The 21,532-nt window shown below is 41.0% G+C and overlaps 1 protein-coding gene across 1 annotated transcript; it reads right to left on the minus strand.

The window, feature by feature from the left end:
* Positions 1 to 218: 218 nt before the first annotated feature.
* On the minus strand, positions 219 to 18,533 carry TNFSF10 (TNF superfamily member 10). Its single transcript, XM_025913229.2, has 5 exons — positions 18,314 to 18,533; positions 12,570 to 12,707; positions 9,933 to 9,972; positions 4,008 to 4,112; positions 219 to 2,371 (listed from the first exon to the last, which is right to left on the minus strand). The coding sequence occupies exons 1-5, from the start codon at positions 18,515 to 18,517 to the stop codon at positions 1,938 to 1,940; spliced, it is 921 nt and encodes a 306-aa protein (XP_025769014.2). The 5' UTR covers positions 18,518 to 18,533; the 3' UTR covers positions 219 to 1,937.
* Positions 18,534 to 21,532: the final 2,999 nt, after the last annotated feature.

The following is a 21,532-nucleotide window of genomic DNA, read 5'->3' on the forward strand; positions in this document are numbered from 1 at the left end:
CAAAAGCATTAACTGTAAAGGAAAGGACTGATACATTTTACCATATTAAATACCAAAGTGAGCAATTAATTCACTTCTTCTGTAAGATACATCAGATAAAAGATACCATGAAAAAGAAATTAGAAGTCCTACCTCCTCCCCCAAAATGTCCTTTTCCCCATTTTTAGTAATCTTGGTACTATAAAACAAATGCAAGTACTAGATCAACAAAAACCACACATTTTTAACATGTCATTTTTATTGAAAAAGTAACATTTTTAAAATTTAGTATAAAAATATAGAGTAAAAATTGATATTCTCTTTCATTTCTGAATTTTATATTCACAATCATTGCAGTTTTTTACTTTGAGTTTTAAATCTTTACTTAAAAGTTCTTCTTTGAGGCGCCTGTCTGGCTCAGTCGGTGGAGCCTGTGACTCTTATCTTGGGGTTGTAAGTTTGAGGCCTTTGCTGGGTGTAGAGAGGACTTAAAAATTAAATCTTAAAAAAAAATTAAAAATAAAATAAAAAATAAAACCTCACTCTGAGGTTACTTTTTAAATTCCTTGAAGTTTTTCAGTGTAAGGGTTAAGGCAGGGGATATTTTTCATGTTTTCCCCCATATGATTAGATATTCATTTACTCAGTCATTCATTTATTCACAAATACATTTTGTGTGGTTACTATATTCAGGTACTGTCCCAGGTACGGAGGTTACAGATATGAGCAGGACTAAATGTCCCCTGCTATCACAGCTTTATATTCTAGAGATAGGAAGCAGGCTTTAAAAAACAGAGTAACAAATAAGCCAATTTGTCAGTATGTAAGAACTTGACTAGTGCTATGGAAAATAGAGTACAAAGGGCCAGAAGTACCAGGAATCTGCAGCATGCTGTAAATTTAAATTTAAATGAGCCTTTTTGAAAAAGCCCTATTTGATCAGACACATTTAAATGAACATTTGAGCACACAACCTGAAAGTGTAAGTTAAGCTGTGCTTAGGATAATAATTAGAAGAGATTAGACAAATACGCCAACTAATTTTTTTCTCCAACTGGTTAGATTAAATGGCACAATGAACTATTCTGTGTCACAATTTTGGAAGATAAAAGCAATTGCTGTTCTGACAAAGGCAAAAAAATGATACAACCTTAAGGAGATATATACTAGATAAGACATTTGACAATGGAGAATAGGGTCGGGAGTGGGAATCAGATCTTTCTTTGGCTCTTTTCTGCTGATTTACCTGTGTTTGTCATTTCCACTTTCCCATTTCTCCTCCTGCCCCCATGAGACCAAATTCCCTGATTTCTGATTGGCAGTTCACTCATCATAGAGTCCTTTATCAAAAATATTAGTGCTTTTGGCCAGTTTGACTTTTGGTAGGAAAAAGCACAAGCCATTCAGAAATAGCTCCTTATTTGGGCATCATAAATTTAGTTTGTTTTTTTAATAACACGATATTATTTCCACCAAATCCAGATGTATGAGATACCTCCTTTGACGTCATGCACAACACAAATTGCCTTCACACATCGCATGTATAGGCAGAAGATTGCCTCCCAAGATCATGACCTTTTACTGGTTCCCCTTTCTCTTCCAACTTTGGGAATGGCAACTTGAAAGCAACCAAGGTGATATACTACTTAAGAGATGGTCATTAATCTTCTGGAATCTTCACAAGAAAAGATAATAAAGACAGATGTTTATAGGTACACAAGTGTTTGGTAACAGAATCTTCTAGATTCCTGCTAGCAAGCTGATATCAGGAAGAGCCCAAGGTCTTTTGGCAATTTCACTTTCTTCTTGGTTGCTTTCTTAGACTTGGTCACTTTCACAGATATTAGAAAACCGTGTGTTGTTTTGGTGTTTTGGTTGAGGCAGCTTTGCTCAGGCTTCCTTGCTTTGTTGTGACAAGCAATATTTGTTGAGAATACTGTTTTTCCTTTGCAGGTTATTTAGCCAATTAAAAAGGCCCCAAAAAAACTGGCTTCTTGGTCCATGTCAATCAATTGCTCATTATTTACAGAGACGAAAATTCTGTCATTTTCCTTCAGCTCAAATATCCCACCTTGATAGATGGAATAGAGTCCATATTCTGAATCCTTAGACCAACAACTATTTCTAGCACTTTTCATTAGCAGTATCGGGTCAGGATAACTTGTGTATTTGTAGATATATTGTACCATTTGTTTGTTTCTCTTTCTGTTCTGTTCTGTTTCCTCAGGTTCCTGAAATCTAAAGTATGTTTGGGAATAGATGTAATAAAACCCCCTCTGATGAATAACCAGCTCACCATTCCTCAAGTGCAAATTATTCAAGAATGAATGTCCTTTTCTTGATGACTCCCAGGAGTTTATTTTCTGACCCAAAGCTTTTTCATTCTTGGAATCTGGAGAAAGTTTAGAGAGAAAGAAAGTTTGTAGCAAAGGCAAGAAATATCTCAGTAGCCATGGCTAGCCAGTTTTTTGGTTGGGATTGTAAAGAATTTCAATCTAATATAAACCTTCTTGGTCCTTCAATCTTACAAGATTCTGAATTTCTTATAGAAATCTGGAGGCTACTGTATCATTGTGACCTGTTGTGAGTCCCTTTCTTTTCTGTGCCTCATCCACCACTTAACACTATATCTGCCAAACTCAGCTCTAAACTGTAGCACAGGGGATGATTAACTCAGATGGCAATCTGCGTGGGCAGAACTTCTGTCCCAAGTCCCTGCCTCCCTTCCTAGGCAGGTGAACTAAAATGAACAACACGCAACGAAACCAAAAGAAATATATCTGTTTCCTTAAGCCTGGAGCTCAGAACTTATTGCTATTCCTTTGGATCACTTTGGGTTCCTTCTTGGTCTTTCTCAGCAATCCAGAGTCAAAGACACCATTCAGACAGAAAGCATTTCCAGTACACAATAAGACAGGGCATAAGGTTTGGCAAAGAGGTCCAGATTTAAAGATCTTTAGACCCTTGGATCTTTAACTCCCAAAGACTTTAAATGAAAAAGGGCCCTACCAAAATAGGATATTCCTTTAAACTTTGGGCTCATCTCCACGATTGGTGTAAAGTTTAGTTTTTCAACAGGGCAAAACAACTGTTGTATTTCTTGATAAATAGTAAACACTAACATTATAATAATGATCTCACTCATAGGCAGAACATGTCTCTCATTCATAAAACATGAGTTCAGGAATACCAAGAAGACAACTGCCCAGGAAAAAAAATGAAAAAAAATTCCAAATCTTTTCATCTTTTAACTGATACTTGAAATTTCTTTAACTTGAGATAAAACCTTTTGTAATAATAAAAGCAACTATTTATTAAGTACTTACAATACACAGGAATTTTGCCTGTGCTAATCTTCACTATTTTATGAGTTAAAGATTATCTCCACTTCATATATGAGGAAACTGAAGCTTTATTTGATTAGGTAATTTGCTCAAAACATATATCTAGGTAAAGAGGGGCTGGTATTCCAATGTGCGTATTTAGACTGTAAAACTCTTGCATTGTTATAGCACTGTATGGACACCTGTTCTTTAGTTAAGAAGTACGCTTACCATATTGGCTAAGCTATATGAAACTGACATTTCTCTAAGTGAGAAATGGTCAAATATTGGCAATTTCCCATAGTTCAACCAAGTACAAATGCCACAAGGAATAACTAGTCACTTCTGGTGAAAGTATATGACTGACTCGGAACTCCTAAGGAGGAGGAATATTTGATGGAGGGAGAAAGAGAAATTACTTTGAAGAAGAAGAAGAAAAGCACATATAGGGGCATGGGAAACTCTAAGACAGAGTTCTCCCACCAGAGGATTCTCCTGAGAGCATTTATGCCAGAGTAGTTACTGAGCTATTTTCTCTTGTAATCTTCCTTCTGAGAAAGAGCCAATCTGAGCCCCAGTTACCACTGAGCATTTTGTAGATAGTCATATAGAAATTTCATGTAGAAAGTTGAAAGAACAAATTATTTGGAACGAATTTTTTCATTGCCTTCCTTGAAACCATGATATATTTGTTGTTTCTCTTACTTGGAACTGGGAATGTGCTTCTTCTCCGACTGGTTCCAGTTATGTGAGCTGCTACTCTCTGAGGACCTCTTTCTCTTACTAGGTAAGGAATATTTAGCTGCTTTTCTAAAAGAAAAATGACAAAGAATCTTCAGCACTTGTCAAACTACTTTTCAAATACATTGCTATTCAGAACTGTTGTTGATCAGACATCATAAGCACACTGTGCTTCCAAAATTGATTGTATGGTCGCTCATAAAAGCAGCCCATATATTAATATGATGATCCATCTATTCCAGCTTATGTTTAATTTGGAAAGTATTTTAGATGAGAAGAATAAGCAGCAACTTGGATTATAATTTATCGACATATCAGAGATAAGGTCCAACCAGAATACAACAAAATGAAGATTATGGCCCTTTTCCAAAACAAACAAACAGACAAACAAAAACCAAACAAGTAAGTAACCATGGACATGTAATAACTCTGCTTGAGTCATTTAAAATGCACAAATAACCAAGTCTTGGCAAATTTCCACTATGAGTTATATATAGAGACAAACAGAGTGATTCTGATTCTAAAGGAGTAGCAGTGTAACAATGGTCCAAAGATGCTACAAACTGGTATCCAACAGTAATCCCTTCACCACCCCCCCAAGGGAAATATGAATTGGCATACTGGTCATGATAATCAATATGTAAACATAAAAATCACTGGCTCACTAGATCATAATAAACAAATAACACCTATTGATCACATTCCAAAGTACTTTGGAACAGACTTTAAATATACAAATTCAACATATTACCCTTTAATTTTTAAATTTTTATTTATTTTGAGAGAAAGAGAGAGAGAGAAAACATGAGTGGAGGAGAGGCAGAGAGAGAAGGAGAGAGAGAATCCCAAGCAGGATCATGTTCAGCATGGAGCCCAATGTGGGACTCCATCCCACAACTCTAGGATAATGACCTGAGCCAAAATCAAGAGTGGGACACTCAACTGACTGAGCCACCCAGGTACCCCAACAAACTACCTCTTTTTAAAAAATCAGCTTAAACATCCCAAGTGTGCTTCTACTGGTTGTTAAGATAAATTATATTCTTTCATCAAGCAAATATTGCCAGGACTAAGGCACTGCACTATGCTGTATATGGGTTGCAAAGATTAGCCACTGATTACACTGACTGAGCCCTCAAAGGACTTACAGTCTTTTAGGAAAAATATAAATTAGAAAGTGAAAATTTACCTGTGAGAAATATAGATAAAGGGTGATGGGTGTTCACAAGAGGGAGAGATTCCTGTTTATTGGAGAATTGAGGTCAGGGGAGGGTTTGTGCTAATGCTTACTCCAATAAACCAAAGTGCCCATCACATCTATGCCAGGCACTCTTTTAGGAGCAAGGAGAAAGAATATAAATAAATGAATGCAAACAAACATTTGAGGTGCAAATGGCAATTTGATCTGAATAGGATGAGGATGGGCAGGCTTGGGAAGGAGGGCTGGAAGAAGGGCATTATCTGAGATCTAGGCCAGAGGCCAGAGGCAGGACTCACAAAGCATTCCTGGGACACAGACAAGGGAGGAGTTCAGTTTTAGGCTTGAATGAGGAGCCAAACTATAGAGGATTTGAATGTTAAACTAAGAGATTTGGATTTTACAGGATGTGGATTTTGAATGATTTGGGGCAGGGAAGTAAAGGGACAATGTGTTGTGCTTTAGGCTATCCTGTCTCAAAGAAAGCTGTGATGGTTAGAAGGTGAGAGGGCTGGAGACTGGCAAGTAAGTGATCAGGACTGAGAACAGGAGGCCTTAATCTAGGCTAGTAGGTGGGGGAACTGAGAAGAGGTGGTAAAAAAGGGAAAGAATAAATAGGAAACGGGAATCTCTTCCATCTATCTGGTATGAGTTGTCGCTTATTCAGGATGGGAAGGCATTTGTACAGTACCGAATACCAAATATATCATGAGGCTGCATGGTCAATTACATAATGCTCTCAGAATGCTCAGCTTTCAAGGTTGATGTGTCCATTCACCTTGAACTCCCACTGTTAAATAATTCATAATGCCTTGCCTGCCCTTAGACCTTAACACTTTGTTTTAAAATATTCAATAACTGAATCCAATTATAAATATCTTGCATTTGAGGTCATTGCAAGGATATGGGAAAGCCTAGATAGAAAAGCAAATTCTAAAGAGGATATTTCCTCTTTAGAGGCTATAGCAAACACTTCCTAGAAAAGAAACCTGTCAATGTGTCTATTTGGATGTCATCAATACATCTAGGTATGCTGATTAGTATATGATTTCTACATTTCATTGGGATGAGTGAAAAAGAGTATTTTTCTTACAACACTGAAAGTGTTGTATGTACATCTACTATAGATCGTAGATCTGTTGTGCCTCATCAGAAGAGGAAGAGTATTCAATGTTCTGACTACCACTTTTGCTTTTGGGGAAAGAATGCTTAGACCCTGGGATCAGGTCTTATCTTGTTTAATAAAAGCTATTTAATAAAGAAAAATGGGAGTTGTTAAGTAATGAGGAAGCTTATCATATTGAAAAAAGATAGGTGACCGGGCACTTGGGTGGCTCAGTTGGTCGTGTCCAACTCTTGATTTTGGTGCAGGTCACGATCTCCCAATTCATGGGATCAAGCCCTCCATTGGGTTCTGCATTGACAGTGAGGAGCCTGCTTGGGATCCTCTCTCCCTCTTTCTCTGCCCCTTCTCTCTCTCTCTCTCCCCCTCTCTCTCCCTCTCTCTGTCTCTCTCTCAAGATAAATAAACATTAAAAAGAAAAAAGGAAAAAGAATAGTTGAAAAGTAGAAAGACATCATTACGACACTTATATTGAAGAACATTTTCTTCTCTGCCAGGCTGGTATGCCCTAAGTCTCTGGTATATGCATTCAGGCCTCTATGGTATTATCATGGGAAAATGGGACTATGGTGAGCCAAATGTGAAGAAGTAGCAAACTGATTTAATAGTTTTATTTACTTATGTATTCACTTTAAAAATATGTATTAAGAACCCTCTTTTTTGAGAGAGAGAGAGAGAGAGAGAGAGAGAGAGAGAGAGAGAGAGAGAGAATGTATACATGAACAGAAGAGGAGCAGAGGGAAAGGGAGAATCTTAAGCAGGCTCCACACCCACCACAGAGACTTGCTCAGGGCTCAATCTCACGACCATGAGATCATGACCTGAGCAGGAATCAGGAGTCAGACACTCAACCACTGAGCCACCCAGGCACCCCTGTATGAAGAACCTTCTATGTGGAGAGAGATGGTGGTGGCACAGTATTGTGAATGCACCATTTGCCACTACACTGTGCACTGCAAAATGGTGAATTGTAAAATTTTTGAAGGTAGTGGGGTAGGAGGGTCCTGAACTCACATCCTCCCATGGACACACCAAGGCTACAACCACATATAGAGCAATGCTCTCTGAGAAGGACCTGAAGACTAGCAGAACAGCTCTTCCACAGCTAAAGATATAAAGAAAGAGCCACATGGAGAAGAGTTGAAAGGGGCAGAGACAAGTCTGGTCAGGACCCACACCCCAGGTGAGGCGATCTACAAATTGGGGGGATATCATAGGCGTGAAATTCCCCCTGGGGAGCAAGGGATTCAAGCTCCACATGGGACACTGACCAGGGGCCTGCACTGGGAAGACAAGCTCTCACCATGTCCAGCTTTGAGAATGAGTGGGGCTCAACTCCAGGGGAGCCAGCTAGCACCACTCGCCTCATCCTGGCATTACCCTGTGGACCTGTCCCCCTCAATCTTCCCATCCCCTAAAGCAGCTGGGCTGAGATCAATTATCCCCATGAAGCTGCTCCTTCCCTGCCACATGCCAGGGGTGACCTCAGCTGAGACCGGCGTCCTTCCAAAGTGGCTTCTGACCCAGGGCAGGTAGCCAGACTTAGGGCCAGCCACACCCACCAGCAGTTGTGGCCTAGTCACTACAGGAGGATACACACAGTCCACACAAGGAACACTCTTGAAGTGCCTGATTCTGGTGACCAGAGAGGATTATGTTTCTGGTCGCCACAGAATACCTTCCACATAAGGCCACTCCTTCATGAAAAGATGCTCAGCATTGCTCATCATCAGGAAAATAAAAACCAAAACCATGATGAGATACCACCTCAGACGTGGTAATAACAAAAGGACAAGAAACAACAAGGGTTGGTAAGGATGTGGAGAAAAGGGAACCCTACTACATTGTTGGTGGGAATATAAATTGGTGCAGTCACTGTGGAAAACAGTATGGAGAGTTCTCAAAAAGTTAAAAATAGAAAAACCATATGATCCAGCAATTCCACTTCTAGATATTTATCCCAAGAAAATGAAAGTGAAATCACTGTCTCGAAAAGATATATCCACCATTATATTCATTGTAACATTGTTTATAATAGCCAAGATATGGAAGCAACGTTAAGTGTCTATCAACAGATGAATGGATAAAGAGGCTGTGGTACACACACACACACACACACACACACACACACACACTGGAACATTATTCAGGCATAAAAGAGAATAAAATCTAGCCATTTAAGACAACATGGATGGATGCAGAGGGTATTATGCTAAGTGAAATAAGTTAGACAGATAAAGACAAATAACATAAGATTTCACTTATATGTGAAATCTAAAATCAAATAAACAAACAAAACAAGACAAAAAGACTCATAGGTACAGAGAACAAACTGGGGGTTTCCAGATGGGAGTGGGGTGAGGAGATGGACGAAATAGGTAAAGGTGATTAAAAGGTACAAATTTCCAGTTGTAAAATAAATAAGTCACGGTAATATAAAATGCAGCATAGGGAAGATAGTGAATAATATTGTAATAATTCTGTATGGTGACAGATGGTAACTATACTTATTGTAGTGTGCATTTTGTAATGTATATAAATGTCAAATCACTATGGTGTACATCTAAAATGAATATATTATTGTATGCCAACTATACTTCAATTAAAATATAAAATGAGAATGACACATTTTATCCCCCCCCAAAAAAGATTACTTGTATATTATGTGAATTTCACCTCAATCAAAATACATACATGCGTGTACAAAAGGTGGTCCACCTAAGGGCCAGGGGAATAAAAGATTCTACTAGGTTTGGAGCATAGAGTTAGGTGCTAGGTATAGAGAAATGAGAGAAATAGACATGTGTTCTATCTTTATGTATCTTTAAAGTAGTGGGGAATCAGCACACAGATAAAAAATACATAAAAATGGAAAGAGATGAAAGGGGGTGCTTGTTATCTTACCTAAATAAGGTAGCCAGGGACATTCTCTCTGAAGAAGTAACATTTAGGCGATAGTTTGAGAATGAGAAGGAGTCAGTTGTATGAAAAGCCAGGAAGGGAAGAAGCCAGCCTGGGGAATAGCCCTTTGAGGGGAGCCCTTATGGGTTAAGAGCAGGGTGCTGACCATGAAGAAGAAGGTGACCATGGGTGAGGGACCATGAGAGAATTGTGGTGGGTGGGTCAGTGGGTGAATGATTGCTGGGAAAAATGACGAAGTGAGGGGCTCTTGCATAAAGAAGGGCATAGAGCTTAGTGGTGGTCAGAAGCAGAGAAAAGATGAGTTACTTGGGGGCCTTTACTTATCTTACTTCCAGCCATGTACCAGAAAGGATTTAGATGGCTCATTTATGAAACACTGGCAAGTAAAAGATAAATAATGGAAGAAATTGAGATGAAAGGAAAATCCACATTGGGAGAAATAAAGTTTTGACCATAGGTGGGCCACAGATTTGGCCCTAAGTGTTCTGTCAGTGCAAATAGGAAAATAGAATCAAGTGTTTTGAGACACCGAGTAGAAGTTGGAGGGGGGATATGTGGATGCGAGCAGAGAAGAAGAGCTGGAGAACTAGTCACCCCGTCATGAAGTTGACAGTAGAAAATTAAAATAACAAAAAAAAAATACTACCTGGAACTGTAGGAATGGTTTCCTCATAGGTTCTCAAAATCTGCAAACAGTATTGAATAAAGCTTGTTAATTTCCCTAAAAATAATTAAACTGACTACAGAATGCCTATGGCTCTTCTTGCGGGTGTCTGAGATGAAATTTCTACATAGGACATCAACCCCAGAAGCTTTAGTTGTTCAAGCACAGAGTTTGTGTGGGGTAGGGCGGGAGATGGGGTGAATACTGAGGCAGAGGCAGCTGTTCCCGCATGGTGACCGAGGATGGTCCTATGTCTGGGAAAGTTCTGTTTCTTGATGAAGTCTTCAAAAGGCCACACCTGAAGCAACACAGGAGGAAGGTGCCAGCTGCCAAGTTAGGACAGGCTAATGTTCCCTCAAACCCCCTTGTAGCTAATGGATGTGGCAACCATGCCACTTCACTCTCTCTGTGTGGGGTGTGTGTCTGCACACAAATGTGTGTATATGTGCACTACGTAATAGCATTCAGGAGCTTTGCATTGGGCAGACCCAAGTCTCAAGATATAAGGCACACTTCCTCTCTCTTGGGATGCCCACAGACACAGAGCCCATCAAGCCGGGACCTGCAACACTGTCATTCTCTCATTTCTGACATTGGCTAGGGCATTCTTCACATCAACATAAAAAATAATATCTTTACTAAACAACTAACATCACTTTCTTTGTACTAACCAGTGGGGAAAAGCAGTAAGAAAGAGTGAAACCTTAGCCTTTCTATCAGACGGGCTAATGCGGACTGCTCATCCACAGCTTCTAAACTCCCCTCCACCCAGCTCTGCTACTTGGGCCTTTATCCATCACTGCCTTCCTTTCCTGCCACTGTTGTTAATTTTGAAACTGCCAGAAACTCCCCTCCTCTGTACTCCCACCCCAGAGCAGAAGCTCTCTGCCTTCCCCTTGGCCTCAAGCCCTGACCTGGTAATGGAGGGTCTGCCAATAGCACAATGGGCACTGGTATATGGACGGGAAAGGAGCTGTGCCTCGGCATAGTCTCTGTCTCTCTCTCATGCTGGGACAGAAGGGAGGAAGGAAGAAGGAGGAGCAGCAGGAAAGAGAGAAGGGTAATTCCTACAGCTTGGGAAACAGATTAAAAGAATAATGACTGTCTGGTCAGATGGTCCAGATTCAGATCTGTCAATCATTAGCTCTGGAAAACTTTGCTCGTTACTTAACTGATGTAAACTTTAATTTCTTCATCTATTTAAAAAATAAAAAAGAGGAAGATAATAATGCTTCCTTCCTCACAGAGCTGTTATGGGGATTAAATGAGATATCCTACGTAATGGGCATAGGATGTTTACTGGAAATAGTCTGTTCCATTAATGGTGCCTGGAAAAAAAAAAAAGAACTCTTTCCCCCCTTTTTGTCTGCATCCTCTTCCAGCTTCTGCCTGTTCCAGTTAGTGGCAGCATATGAGGATGGGAGGGAAGAGAAAGAACAGCAAGAAAGAGGTATGTGCAATCTATCCCCACCCCTTTTCAGTCTCCAGATTTCTGCCCTAGTTCTGAGTTTCTCTCCCCTGCCACCTGTGGGTTTGCCCCCATGAACACCAGGGACTGCAGAGTCCCATTCATTCCTCGGTCTTCTCAGGATGTTTCCCACCCCTGGGCCTTTCCTCGTCCTCGCCACTTGGGGCCACAGAGTCACAGCTGCATCACTATAGCTTGTGCTGTGAGCTGGTGGGCACCCTTTTCCGGCCTCCAGCTGAAGTCAGATTTCATTTCTCATAGAAATGGCATCATAGATGACATCTGGGCTCTACTATGAGGACTGTTTGGGGTTATAAATCAGAGCTCTAACCACTGACATAACACTGTTTCAGTGGAAAGACAGGGCACCAAACAATGGACTTTCAATCGTATCTTTAAAACACATCTTCTTCCCGCCCTGGGAATGTCCCCAGTATTTTTAAAACAATAACGGTGTATCCTAGTTTACAGAGTATTTTTATACCCATGTTCTCTTCTGACCTTTTTGGAAGGCAGAAGGCAAAACTATTAAAGCAAAATGATATAATTTAGTGAAATAAACTACTAGCTAACATAGTGTTTCTGCTAGAGATCCTGTATCCATAAACAGATCATATTTTGTAATTTGTCACTTATTGACTATATATTGAGATGTCATCACCTTCAATTTCTCAAAGCGTCTCTTCGTTCCCTCTTCTTTCCTCTTTTTTCATCTCTATGTGCATACACAAATAAAGATATATTTAATTGCAGACATCAACAAGGTGCAAAGATTATAAAACACCATTATTTGGCATCTTTTGTCTTCTGAACAACAACAAAACCACACACATCTTTTATCATTGTGTGATCTTGAACACATTGCCCAGTCTGTGCCTCAATTTTCCACAATGTGAGATAAAAAGGGCAGACTAGATGGGGAGGCTCTCTGGAGGAGAGGAATGAGCTCTAGCCTGGGAGTCAGCCAGGCCCCTCTGTTTGGTGCTGTTCCACTTTCTTCTAGCTTTAGGAATTTGGGGGAGATCACTAAAACACTCTGGGCCTCTGTTGTCTCCTTTGCAAAATGAGGCATCTACGCTTGATGATCCTAGGTGTTCTTTCTCTTGCGACCCTCCACGTCTGCTGGCGGAGTGACCCGGTGGTCCACCTACCTTTCTAACAAACTGACGGAGCTGCCATTTCACTTGCCAGCATGGGGTGTTCATACTCTCTTCATCATTGGGGTCCCAAGGGATATCGTCTTCCTTTAAGAAACAAGCAATGCCACTTTGGGAGTATTTGTCCTGCATCTGGGTTAAGATGGAATATAATACATTATTATAGAGAAATGCTTTTTATTTTTGTTCATTTACAAGTTAAGACAACAGGAACCGATGACAGATTCAGAGAAGTCTTGGTACCTTGGATAAGCTTGTGGGTTGAAATAAACAGTAAGCACGCTGTCCTTTGTCTTGTGAATAAATATAAGCAGTCAGACGTGGTGAGAAGGATACAGGTGTGGGCCAGACATCCTGGGTCACAATGCCCTTCACTGATCCTGCCGTTAAACAGCTGTGTGTCCCTCAACAAATTGCTTTTTCTCTTCTGTGTCTATTTTTCATTTGAGTTTTGAGCTGGTTCATTGTGGTGATCTTTGAGGTCCTTTCCACCTCTGAGATGGGGGGGTGTCCCATTCTAAAGCTGGGAAGCTATCTAGGTACAAAGTAGGCAATAGAGTCCATTTAAATTCCAGCATCCTAAATAAAAAATTAAACAAATCCTCTGGGATGCAGACGATATTGTGTAAATTCTAGTTATTGTGATTTCTAGTCCTCTGGATGGCCAAATCTGGACCATATTGCCACTGAAAATCTTAATGTTGTCTCATTAAATGTCCACACTAGCTAGGGATTTACCTGCAGAGACTTGAAACACCATTTGAAGGTTTGCCCCCTCCTTCTGAGAGCAAACAGTTATAACGGCCAGGTAATTTTCAATAAAGTCCTAGCTTGATATTAAACACACACACACACACACACACACACACACACACACACACACACACACGTGCATGCACACATGGAACAAATGCATGCACGCATATATCCCAAACCACTCAGCACATTGCAGGGTGACAACTGGTTAATTTTACAAAGAAAAATGGGAAGTCCATGCAAGGCCAGACATTGTTTTTTGGTTTTTTTTTTTCTTTCCTGTTTTCGTTTTTAACAAGTGGGATTGAGGATATGTTATTTCTCTGTACAAATCTGAATTGTCTTTCTCTGGGGAAATAAATGGGAAAATGGCCATTTTTATCTGTTGTTTGAACTTAGGGGACTCCCAAGCTTGAAGGAAAGACCAAACAATGATGCTCCTTCTCATAAAAAGACAATCTCATTCCAGATCAAAATAACTTGTTTATGGGAGGTCCCAGCCAGAGTCAGCTGGTTCTGTACTCAGTCATGCACTCCTTGGACATTTGATCCAGGTCCTTCAAGTGCAAAAGTACAAACCTAAGCTGATTAATTCCTTCCACACACTCTGGCATAGAACATTCATTTACTTTTAAATGTTTATTTTCTTTCTTCCTGTTTTAAATTACAACAGTAAAACATTCAGCCTAGTAAATGTAGTAGGGGTGACAGCTGGGGCCACCTGAGTAGAGACACAACTAGCAGTGGAGTCAGTCAACATCACTTTGTCCCTACCCGCCCCATGGCCTTCTCCTGTAGAGTTCTATTTGCATCTCCAACATATGTGGGAGCTGAAAAGCATTTCCCAGAAAAGCACTCAATTACGTATAGTTTAGAAATATGAGAACATATCTAGCAAATCGGGGCGTAGGATTGGAGAGGAAAAGCTGGATGTAGTACAAGGCCTGAGGGTGATTCCAGGAAGAGCAAGTTAGCTTTATTGGACACTGTCCCAGTGCAGCCGGTATGGGTGTTCTCTGGCCAGACATTGGTATGATAAAACTGAATAAACAGGCTCACAAACTTCTGTAACATGTTGAGATGAAAAGTTGTGCATGACACAGAGGGGAGGGAGTGATTTATTTTCTTACTTCACAGCAGTTAGAAGCTGTCTCAGCAGGAAAAGATGAAGAACATGGAGGATAGGGCCAGGGGCAAGAAAGGGCAGAGCTGAGCACTGACTGAGACTGGGCGGCCATGGTAGCTGGCAGCTGCCTGTGAACCGAACTGGGTGGAAGCAGGGACTAGCCCAGGCCAGAACCAACTGCTGCCTATAGGCTCTGGCTGCCCACTGGGGGTTTTCCAGAAACATCTCTAGCAGGTGGGAGGGAGAACCCTGAAAGCTGAGTAAGATCCTAGGTGTACACGGGAGGGAGCGTGACAAGCTAATGTGACTCCATTGTTACCCCCAAACTTAATGAAGCCTAGAAACATTGTTAGTACACAGGCAACCTGGAAAATATAGGAAAGTAAAGAACATTTTTCTAAATGAAAAATAAACAAAAAACACACTAAAATCACCCTCATCCTACTTCCTAATTAAGCTCTGGATGATCTCTCTTGTTTACAGGGCTGTCTGTGGGCAGTTTTGTGCGTGACTGTTTTCTCTTAAGACTGCATAAAAATGTCATGTTCTTTAAATCTACATGAAAATCTTATATAGATAGCATAGATACTTTTATGACATTCACTGTAGAAAATTTATAAAATACAGAAAAACAAGACACCCATATACACCAAAAATATAGGAAAAAAGACACCCATAATCCCACCATTTAGAAGTCACAGTGACCAGCATTTTGGTATTTCTCTTCTAGAAACCCAGAGAGAAAGCCCCAACCACCCTCCCCATCCCCCACATTTTCTTGTATTATCATATTTGGTGGTTTCTTCTACAGACTTTGGCCAATGCTGGCTACTAGATGCATGAGTGAGGGGTTGCTGTGGTTGTTTCAAGAATGATTCATGAGGATTAATATGATGTGTCTCTCTTTCCCCTTCTTTTGCACATCCTTTCCACTTCAAAGCATGAATTTCCTGCCTCACACCTCAGACCAGAGCTATTCTCTCCCTAACCACATGTGGGTGTTGGGGCAGGGGAGATGTGCATGCTATTTTCATTTGTATGCTTCTCAGGGACACAGCTTTCACACAGGTTCCTGCTCTTCTGCTCCAAAAGCCCTTGGTTTTGACAAGTGGATTTCCACTGTGTTGGTGTCATCACAAACATGGTGATTGTCTAGGCCATGGCCAGCCAGTCCTTCGCAGGGCTTTTGGGCTACAGGGTGGACTCCTTTGCCAGTTGACTCAGGGACTTCAAGGTGGCAGCACTGACCCTCTCTGCTGCCCTGACATTAGTGTCTAACAACTATTTTCTGCAAACCACAAATACCATAAAGAACCACTTATGGAGATTGGTAGATATTGGTCCCCTTCTCCTTTGTCTTACCCATCTATGATACCACAGTGATAGGCAGCCCCCTTGTCACAAAACATTCTCAGAGAGACAAACTTTAGAGACTAAGCCCATATTTATTGATCATGCTTGCTAGTCTATAGGCTTATTTGGGAACGTCCAGTTAGACGTTACTCAGCTCTCCTTAGGCCACACTCCCTAAAGTCCGCTCCATGTCTTTTCTAGAAAGTTTCATTAGCCAAAGTAGAATCTGTGATTTATTTTAGAAAATTAGTACTTATGTTAAGTATGCTTTTCCAAACTTTACACAACCAAAGAGACTCAGATTCATTTTTCCTTGCAAGCATTCCTGGTGAAGAGGTAGAAACTTCAAGAAACTTCTCAATACAATGGCCACAGTTTATTGAGCACTTACCTAATGCCAGGGTTCAAAATTGGACTTTCCCTTTAACCAGCTTTATAATCTTGGACAAATCGCTTAACTCCAAGAATCTTAGTTTACTTATGTGTAAAATGGGGTAATTATATTTATAAGACTTTTTTTTTAGAGACAGAGAGTGGGGGAGGGGCAGAGGGGGGGGAGAGAGGGAGAGGGAGGGGAGAGAGGGAGAGGGAGGGGAGAGAGGGAGAGGGAGGGAGAGAGGGAGAGAGAGAGAGGGAGGGAGGGAGAATCCCAAGCAGGCTCCATGCAGAGCCCAATGCAGGGCTCAATCTCATGACCCTGGGATCATAACCTGAGCCAGAATCAAGAGCTGGATGCTCAACCAACTGAGCCACTCAGGCACCCCTACAGGATTTTTTTAAGGATCAAATAGAGCAATATTTTGCAAAGTTCCTGGAACATCGTATTTGCTCAATATCTGTTAATTCTCTTTCCTTTCTGGCACTCTCAATGAATTCTTCTGCGTGTCTATAAACATATGTATATATATGTAACTACACAATCAAGAAAAACATATGCACACAGGGACATGTTAAGATTTGAAATTTCCATTTTTATAGAATTCAAAAAATTACTTGATCATAAACACAGACAATTGCATGAGTCTGCTCAGTCAAGAACCAGTTAACATAGTCTTAAAATTATGCCAACTTGTAATGTCAGCAAATTGAGGCAATGATTTTCTTTCGTAATAAAGATACAGACTCATTCTGCTTATGCTGCAAAGTCAACAAAGGTTAGGACATTCTAGATCCAAACTTGTAAACACAGCAGTATTCCAGACTCTCATGCAGACTTAGAACTAGAGGCATGCTTATAGTTACATTGATGTTTTAGTTGCAGACATACAGCCTCTTCTGAATACAGCAAAGCTGACTTTACTGGTCACCTAATGGTAACCATCACTTATATAATTACTTGCAAGTCAAACAAGAGTCTACTTCAGCCAAAGTCAAAGGAAAAATTTGCAAGTATCTGAGATAACCAAATTTATACTCCACAGGGTATACAAACTACATTTCCTTAACAGATACTCACTCTATGGCATTTGGATAATTTATATTTTTCTGAGACCCTTCTTACTTGCATTTCCTAGCCAGCTGGCAGGTGTAATATTGCCTTATCAGTGTGCATCACAGGGTGCAAATATATTAACCCTGTGGACACCCTGTTGTGGAGGGAGGAATGTTACTTAGCTGCCTGAAGACCTGATTTCAACTCTGCTTCCAAAGCTCTGTCTGAGCCTGGATAAGTCATTTTGCCTGGGGGTCTCTAGTCTCCTCATCTATGAAATAGGGGGTGTTCAAATTTCCTTCCAGCTCACAGTTCTCTACTATATAATACACAATTAGTCAAAAAATACATAAGAAGCCAAAAGCTGACTTGGTTTATTGTCAGCAATCCTGCATTCATAGTTCCAAACGGTTTATACGGTTGAGAAGTACATGAACTAAAAAGCCACTAAGGTTTTTTTCTCTGTCAAATGTACCTGGATTCCTACTTGACCACCCACAGGCATAGAATAATTGTTTTATTTTCAATTATTTTATCATGAACAGTAAAATGCTGAGTCCATATGGTAACCTCTTTATCATAGGCTTTATGCGGGGCATGTCCGTGGCCAAGGAATAGACGCGTGCCAGTCCTTAATCTCCTCTCTACTGTCAACACAGAAGTGCCACAGAGCTAAAACCAAAACATGTTTCTAAGATCTGACTTACCCTCCACCCCATGTCTTGGAGGAAAAAGAGAAACCTGATGACATTCCAAGACTCAGGTCTGGTTTTAGTTCGATTGCTAGTATTGTAAACTATACATAGTGTTGAAGAGAAAAAAAAAAAACAACCACCTCCGGAGTTTTGTTCCTGCATCTGCTAGTAGCTTGTAGCTGCACTTGGTTCACACAATCCTTTCAACTTACACTTTGACAAGGTCCTCAGCAATTACATGCGTTAGCAGTTAGGGTCCACAGGCAGAGAAAGGGAACAGGTTTTCCTACTGTAAAGTCTTCACAGAGGAGGAAACAGAGGCAGTTAACCAGGTTTGCCGAGAGCCTCGGTCAGGAACTGTGTGCATTGTACTGACCTGCCTCAGTTCACTGGTGAAGTACATGTAAGTCACAGCCACGCAGAGGGACTGCAGGAGCACAGTGAAGATCAGGATCAGCACGCAGGTCTGCCCGGGACTGGGGCCCGCCGGGGCCTGCATCTCGACCACGGTCCTGTCCTCTCCGACAGTCACTGCTGCAAAGGCAGCCAGACAGCAGGTTGTTGTTGTCGAACCAACCATCGGGGGTGGAGCCCTTTTTAGGTTTCGTTTATTAAAGAAATAATCAAAGTGAAACTGAAACAACATGCTGGAAGCCAGAGGAGACAGAGAAACACTAGTAAAATTCTGGGAAGTTCTTTCCATTTTATAGGAATGTCAGGGACCAAGGAAGTAAACACACAGGAAAAAATTGTTGAGGGCACGTGGGTGACTCAGTAGGTTAAGTGTCCCACTTCAGCTCAGGTCATGATCTCACGATTCAGGAGTTCAAGCCCTGTGTCCGGCTCTGTGCTGACAGCTCAGAGCCTGGAGCCTGCTTCAGATTCTGTGTCTCCCTCTCTCTCTGCCCCTCCCCTGCTCATGTTCTGCGTGTGTCTCTCTCTCAAAGATAAACATTAAAAGAAGGTTTTTTTTTAATGTTTTGAAGTTGGAAGGACTGTGCGTTAAGTCAAACAGCTCCTCCCGCAATGCTCAGGGCCTTTGGGGTCCTGTGGATGCACCTTTGCCCAGCAGCTGTACTGGTTCCTAAGCTCCCAGGCTGCATCTCCTGTCAGCAGCCTATCACTGGGGAGCAGGACCACAGATGTGACCCTGAGCTGAGGCCACTCTGGTCTGGAGATGCAGACTGCACTGGGAAAAGCATCCTTTGTCATCTACCCAAGGTCACTCACGGCCCCAGGCAGCACTCAGCAGCCTGGCTGGTGTCTTTGGTTGGGAGGTGTGGTGTGGGGACAGCAAACAACCCCTGGGACTCAGATGCCTGGAGTCAGATACTGGCCCTGCTGCTTCCTGATGTGTCACCCTAGGTGGACTTCTAAGGGCCTCATTCTTAAGCTTCAGCATTCATGGGATGATGGTAGCACCTACCCCAAAGAGCTGTTGGAGGGTGAAATGAAATATTCATGCCTGGCTTCCTGGGGGTGCTTAGCAAATATAGGCTGTAATGTTTCTAGCAACAGAAATGGAGAGTGAAGTGGACAAGAGGGTGGAATTAATAAAAATTAAGTCCCATTTTACTTCTAAGCAAGATTTTATTGACAGTGAAATAGGGAATTCCAGAAAATGTACCTGAGTGGTTTAGACCAGCTACATTTACGTCCGAGGATTAATGAGATAGAGATGCAAAGCATTCATCATGGTCTCTGGCACCCCACCCCTAATTATATATATACATTTGCTTTTCCATCTTTATCTAGGTTATTCTGTATATACATTAAAATTCATCAATTTCAAAGATACGGTTTGATTCATTTTGGTGATTGGATACAAGGGTGTAGCCACAACCACAATCAAGATATAGAATAGTTACTTTGCTTTAAAAAGTTTTTCGGGGCCTGGGTGGCTCAGTTGGTTGGCGACTGACTCTTGATCTCCACTCAGGTCATGATCTCACTGTTGGTGGGATCAAGCCCCAAGTCAGGCTCTGTACTGATGGTGTAGAGCCTACTTAGGATTCTCTCTCTCTCTCTCTCTCTCTCTCTCTCTCTCTGTCACACCCCCACTTGCACACGCATGTGTACTCTCCTTCTCTTTCTCAAAATAAATAAATAAACACTTTAAAAAAGTGTTTTCATCCCCCTTGGCCTGAATTCAGTTTTGAGACACTTCACTGAGCTCTGTAGCCTTCTCTAATATTGACTCTCCAGGTGATTTTAGGAAAGTACTTCACCTCTCTGGATGTACCCTTATAAAATGAAGGATGTTGAAACAGACTTGTCTGTAGGGGCTTTTCTAATACATCCAGAAAACAAGAAGGTGGGGTGCGGGCAGGAACCTCAGCTTTGCCTCCCACTTCTTGATATAGCACACAGCCATAGTGGACTCTAGTGGGTAGAAGCCTACAGTCCCATCAGGCAGACTTAGGTTTCTACTTCCTCTTTTAGTACCATGTGACCTAAGCATCTGTTTCTTTATCTACAATATCAGGCTTTTTTAAAAAAATTGAGATATAACTACACATAACTTTATATAAGAACATAATTTGATATATTTGCATATATTGATATTAATATTGGTATACATTGTCAAATAATCCCCACAAGAAATCTAGTTACAATTCATCACCTTATATAGGTACAAATTTTTTTTTCTTGTGATGAGAACTTATGAGTTACTCTCTCAGCAACTTTCAAATATATAATAATACAGTATTACTAACTATAGTTACCATGCTGTGCATTGCATCCCTAGGACTTATTTATCTTATAGATGGAAATTTCTATCTTCTGACCACCTTCACTCATTTTACCCACCCCTCCTTCTGTCAACCACAACCACCAATCTGTTATTTGTGTCTGTTGGTTCAGGTGTTTCTTTTTTGTTTGTTTGTTTTGTTTTGCTTTTGTTTTTTAGATTCCACGTATGAGTGAGATCATATAGTATTTGTCTTTCTGTGTCTAACTTATTTCACTTAGCCTCATACCTTCCAGGTGCACCTCGGTTGTCACAAATGGCAGGCTTTCCTTTTTTTTTTTTTTTACAGGTGAATAATATTCCATTATGTATATATACTATCTTTTTTCCCCCAAATTTTCATTAAAATTCTAGTTAGCATACTGTGCAATATTGGTTTCAGGAGTAGAATTCAGTGATTCATCACTTACCTACAATACCTAGTGCTCATTACAGTAAGTGCCTTCCTAATACTCATCATCCATCTAGCCCATTACCCCCCTTCCCTCCATCAACCCTCAGTTTGTTCTCTTGTAGGGGTGCCTGGGTGGCTCAGTTGGTTAGGTGTCCAACTTTGGCTCAGGTCATGGTCTCGTGGCTCATGGGTTTGGGCCCTGCATGGGGCTCTGTGCTGACAGCTCAGAGCCTGGAGCCTGCTTCAAATTCTGTCTCGGTCTGTCTCTGCTCCTACCCCACTTGTGCTCTGTCTCTGTCTCTCTCCCTCTCTCTCTCTCTCAAAAATAAATAAACATTAAAAAAAAAAAGAGTCTCTTGTGGTTTGTGTCCTTCTCTCTTATTTCTTTCTTCTTTTTCCCCCTCCCATATGTTCATCTGTTTTATTTCTTAAATTCCACATATGAGTGA

The sequence above is a fragment of the Puma concolor genome, chromosome C2, assembly GCF_028749965.1.
Source record: "Puma concolor isolate L17-30 chromosome C2, mPumCon1.1.hap2, whole genome shotgun sequence".
Classification (NCBI taxonomy): domain Eukaryota; kingdom Metazoa; phylum Chordata; class Mammalia; order Carnivora; family Felidae; genus Puma; species Puma concolor.

Coding starts and splice junctions, on each gene's coding strand:
- TNFSF10 (XM_025913229.2), bottom strand. CDS start 18,517: ATGGTTGGTTCGACAACAACAACCTGCTGTCTGGCTGCCTTTGCAGCA. Junction 9,973..12,569: donor TCCGTCAGTTTGTTAGAAAG/GTAGGTGGACCA, acceptor TACTGTTTGCAG/ATTTTGAGAACCTATGAGGA. Junction 4,113..9,932: donor AACCATTCCTACAGTTCCAG/GTAGTATTTTTT, acceptor TTTTTCTTTTAG/AAAAGCAGCTAAATATTCCT.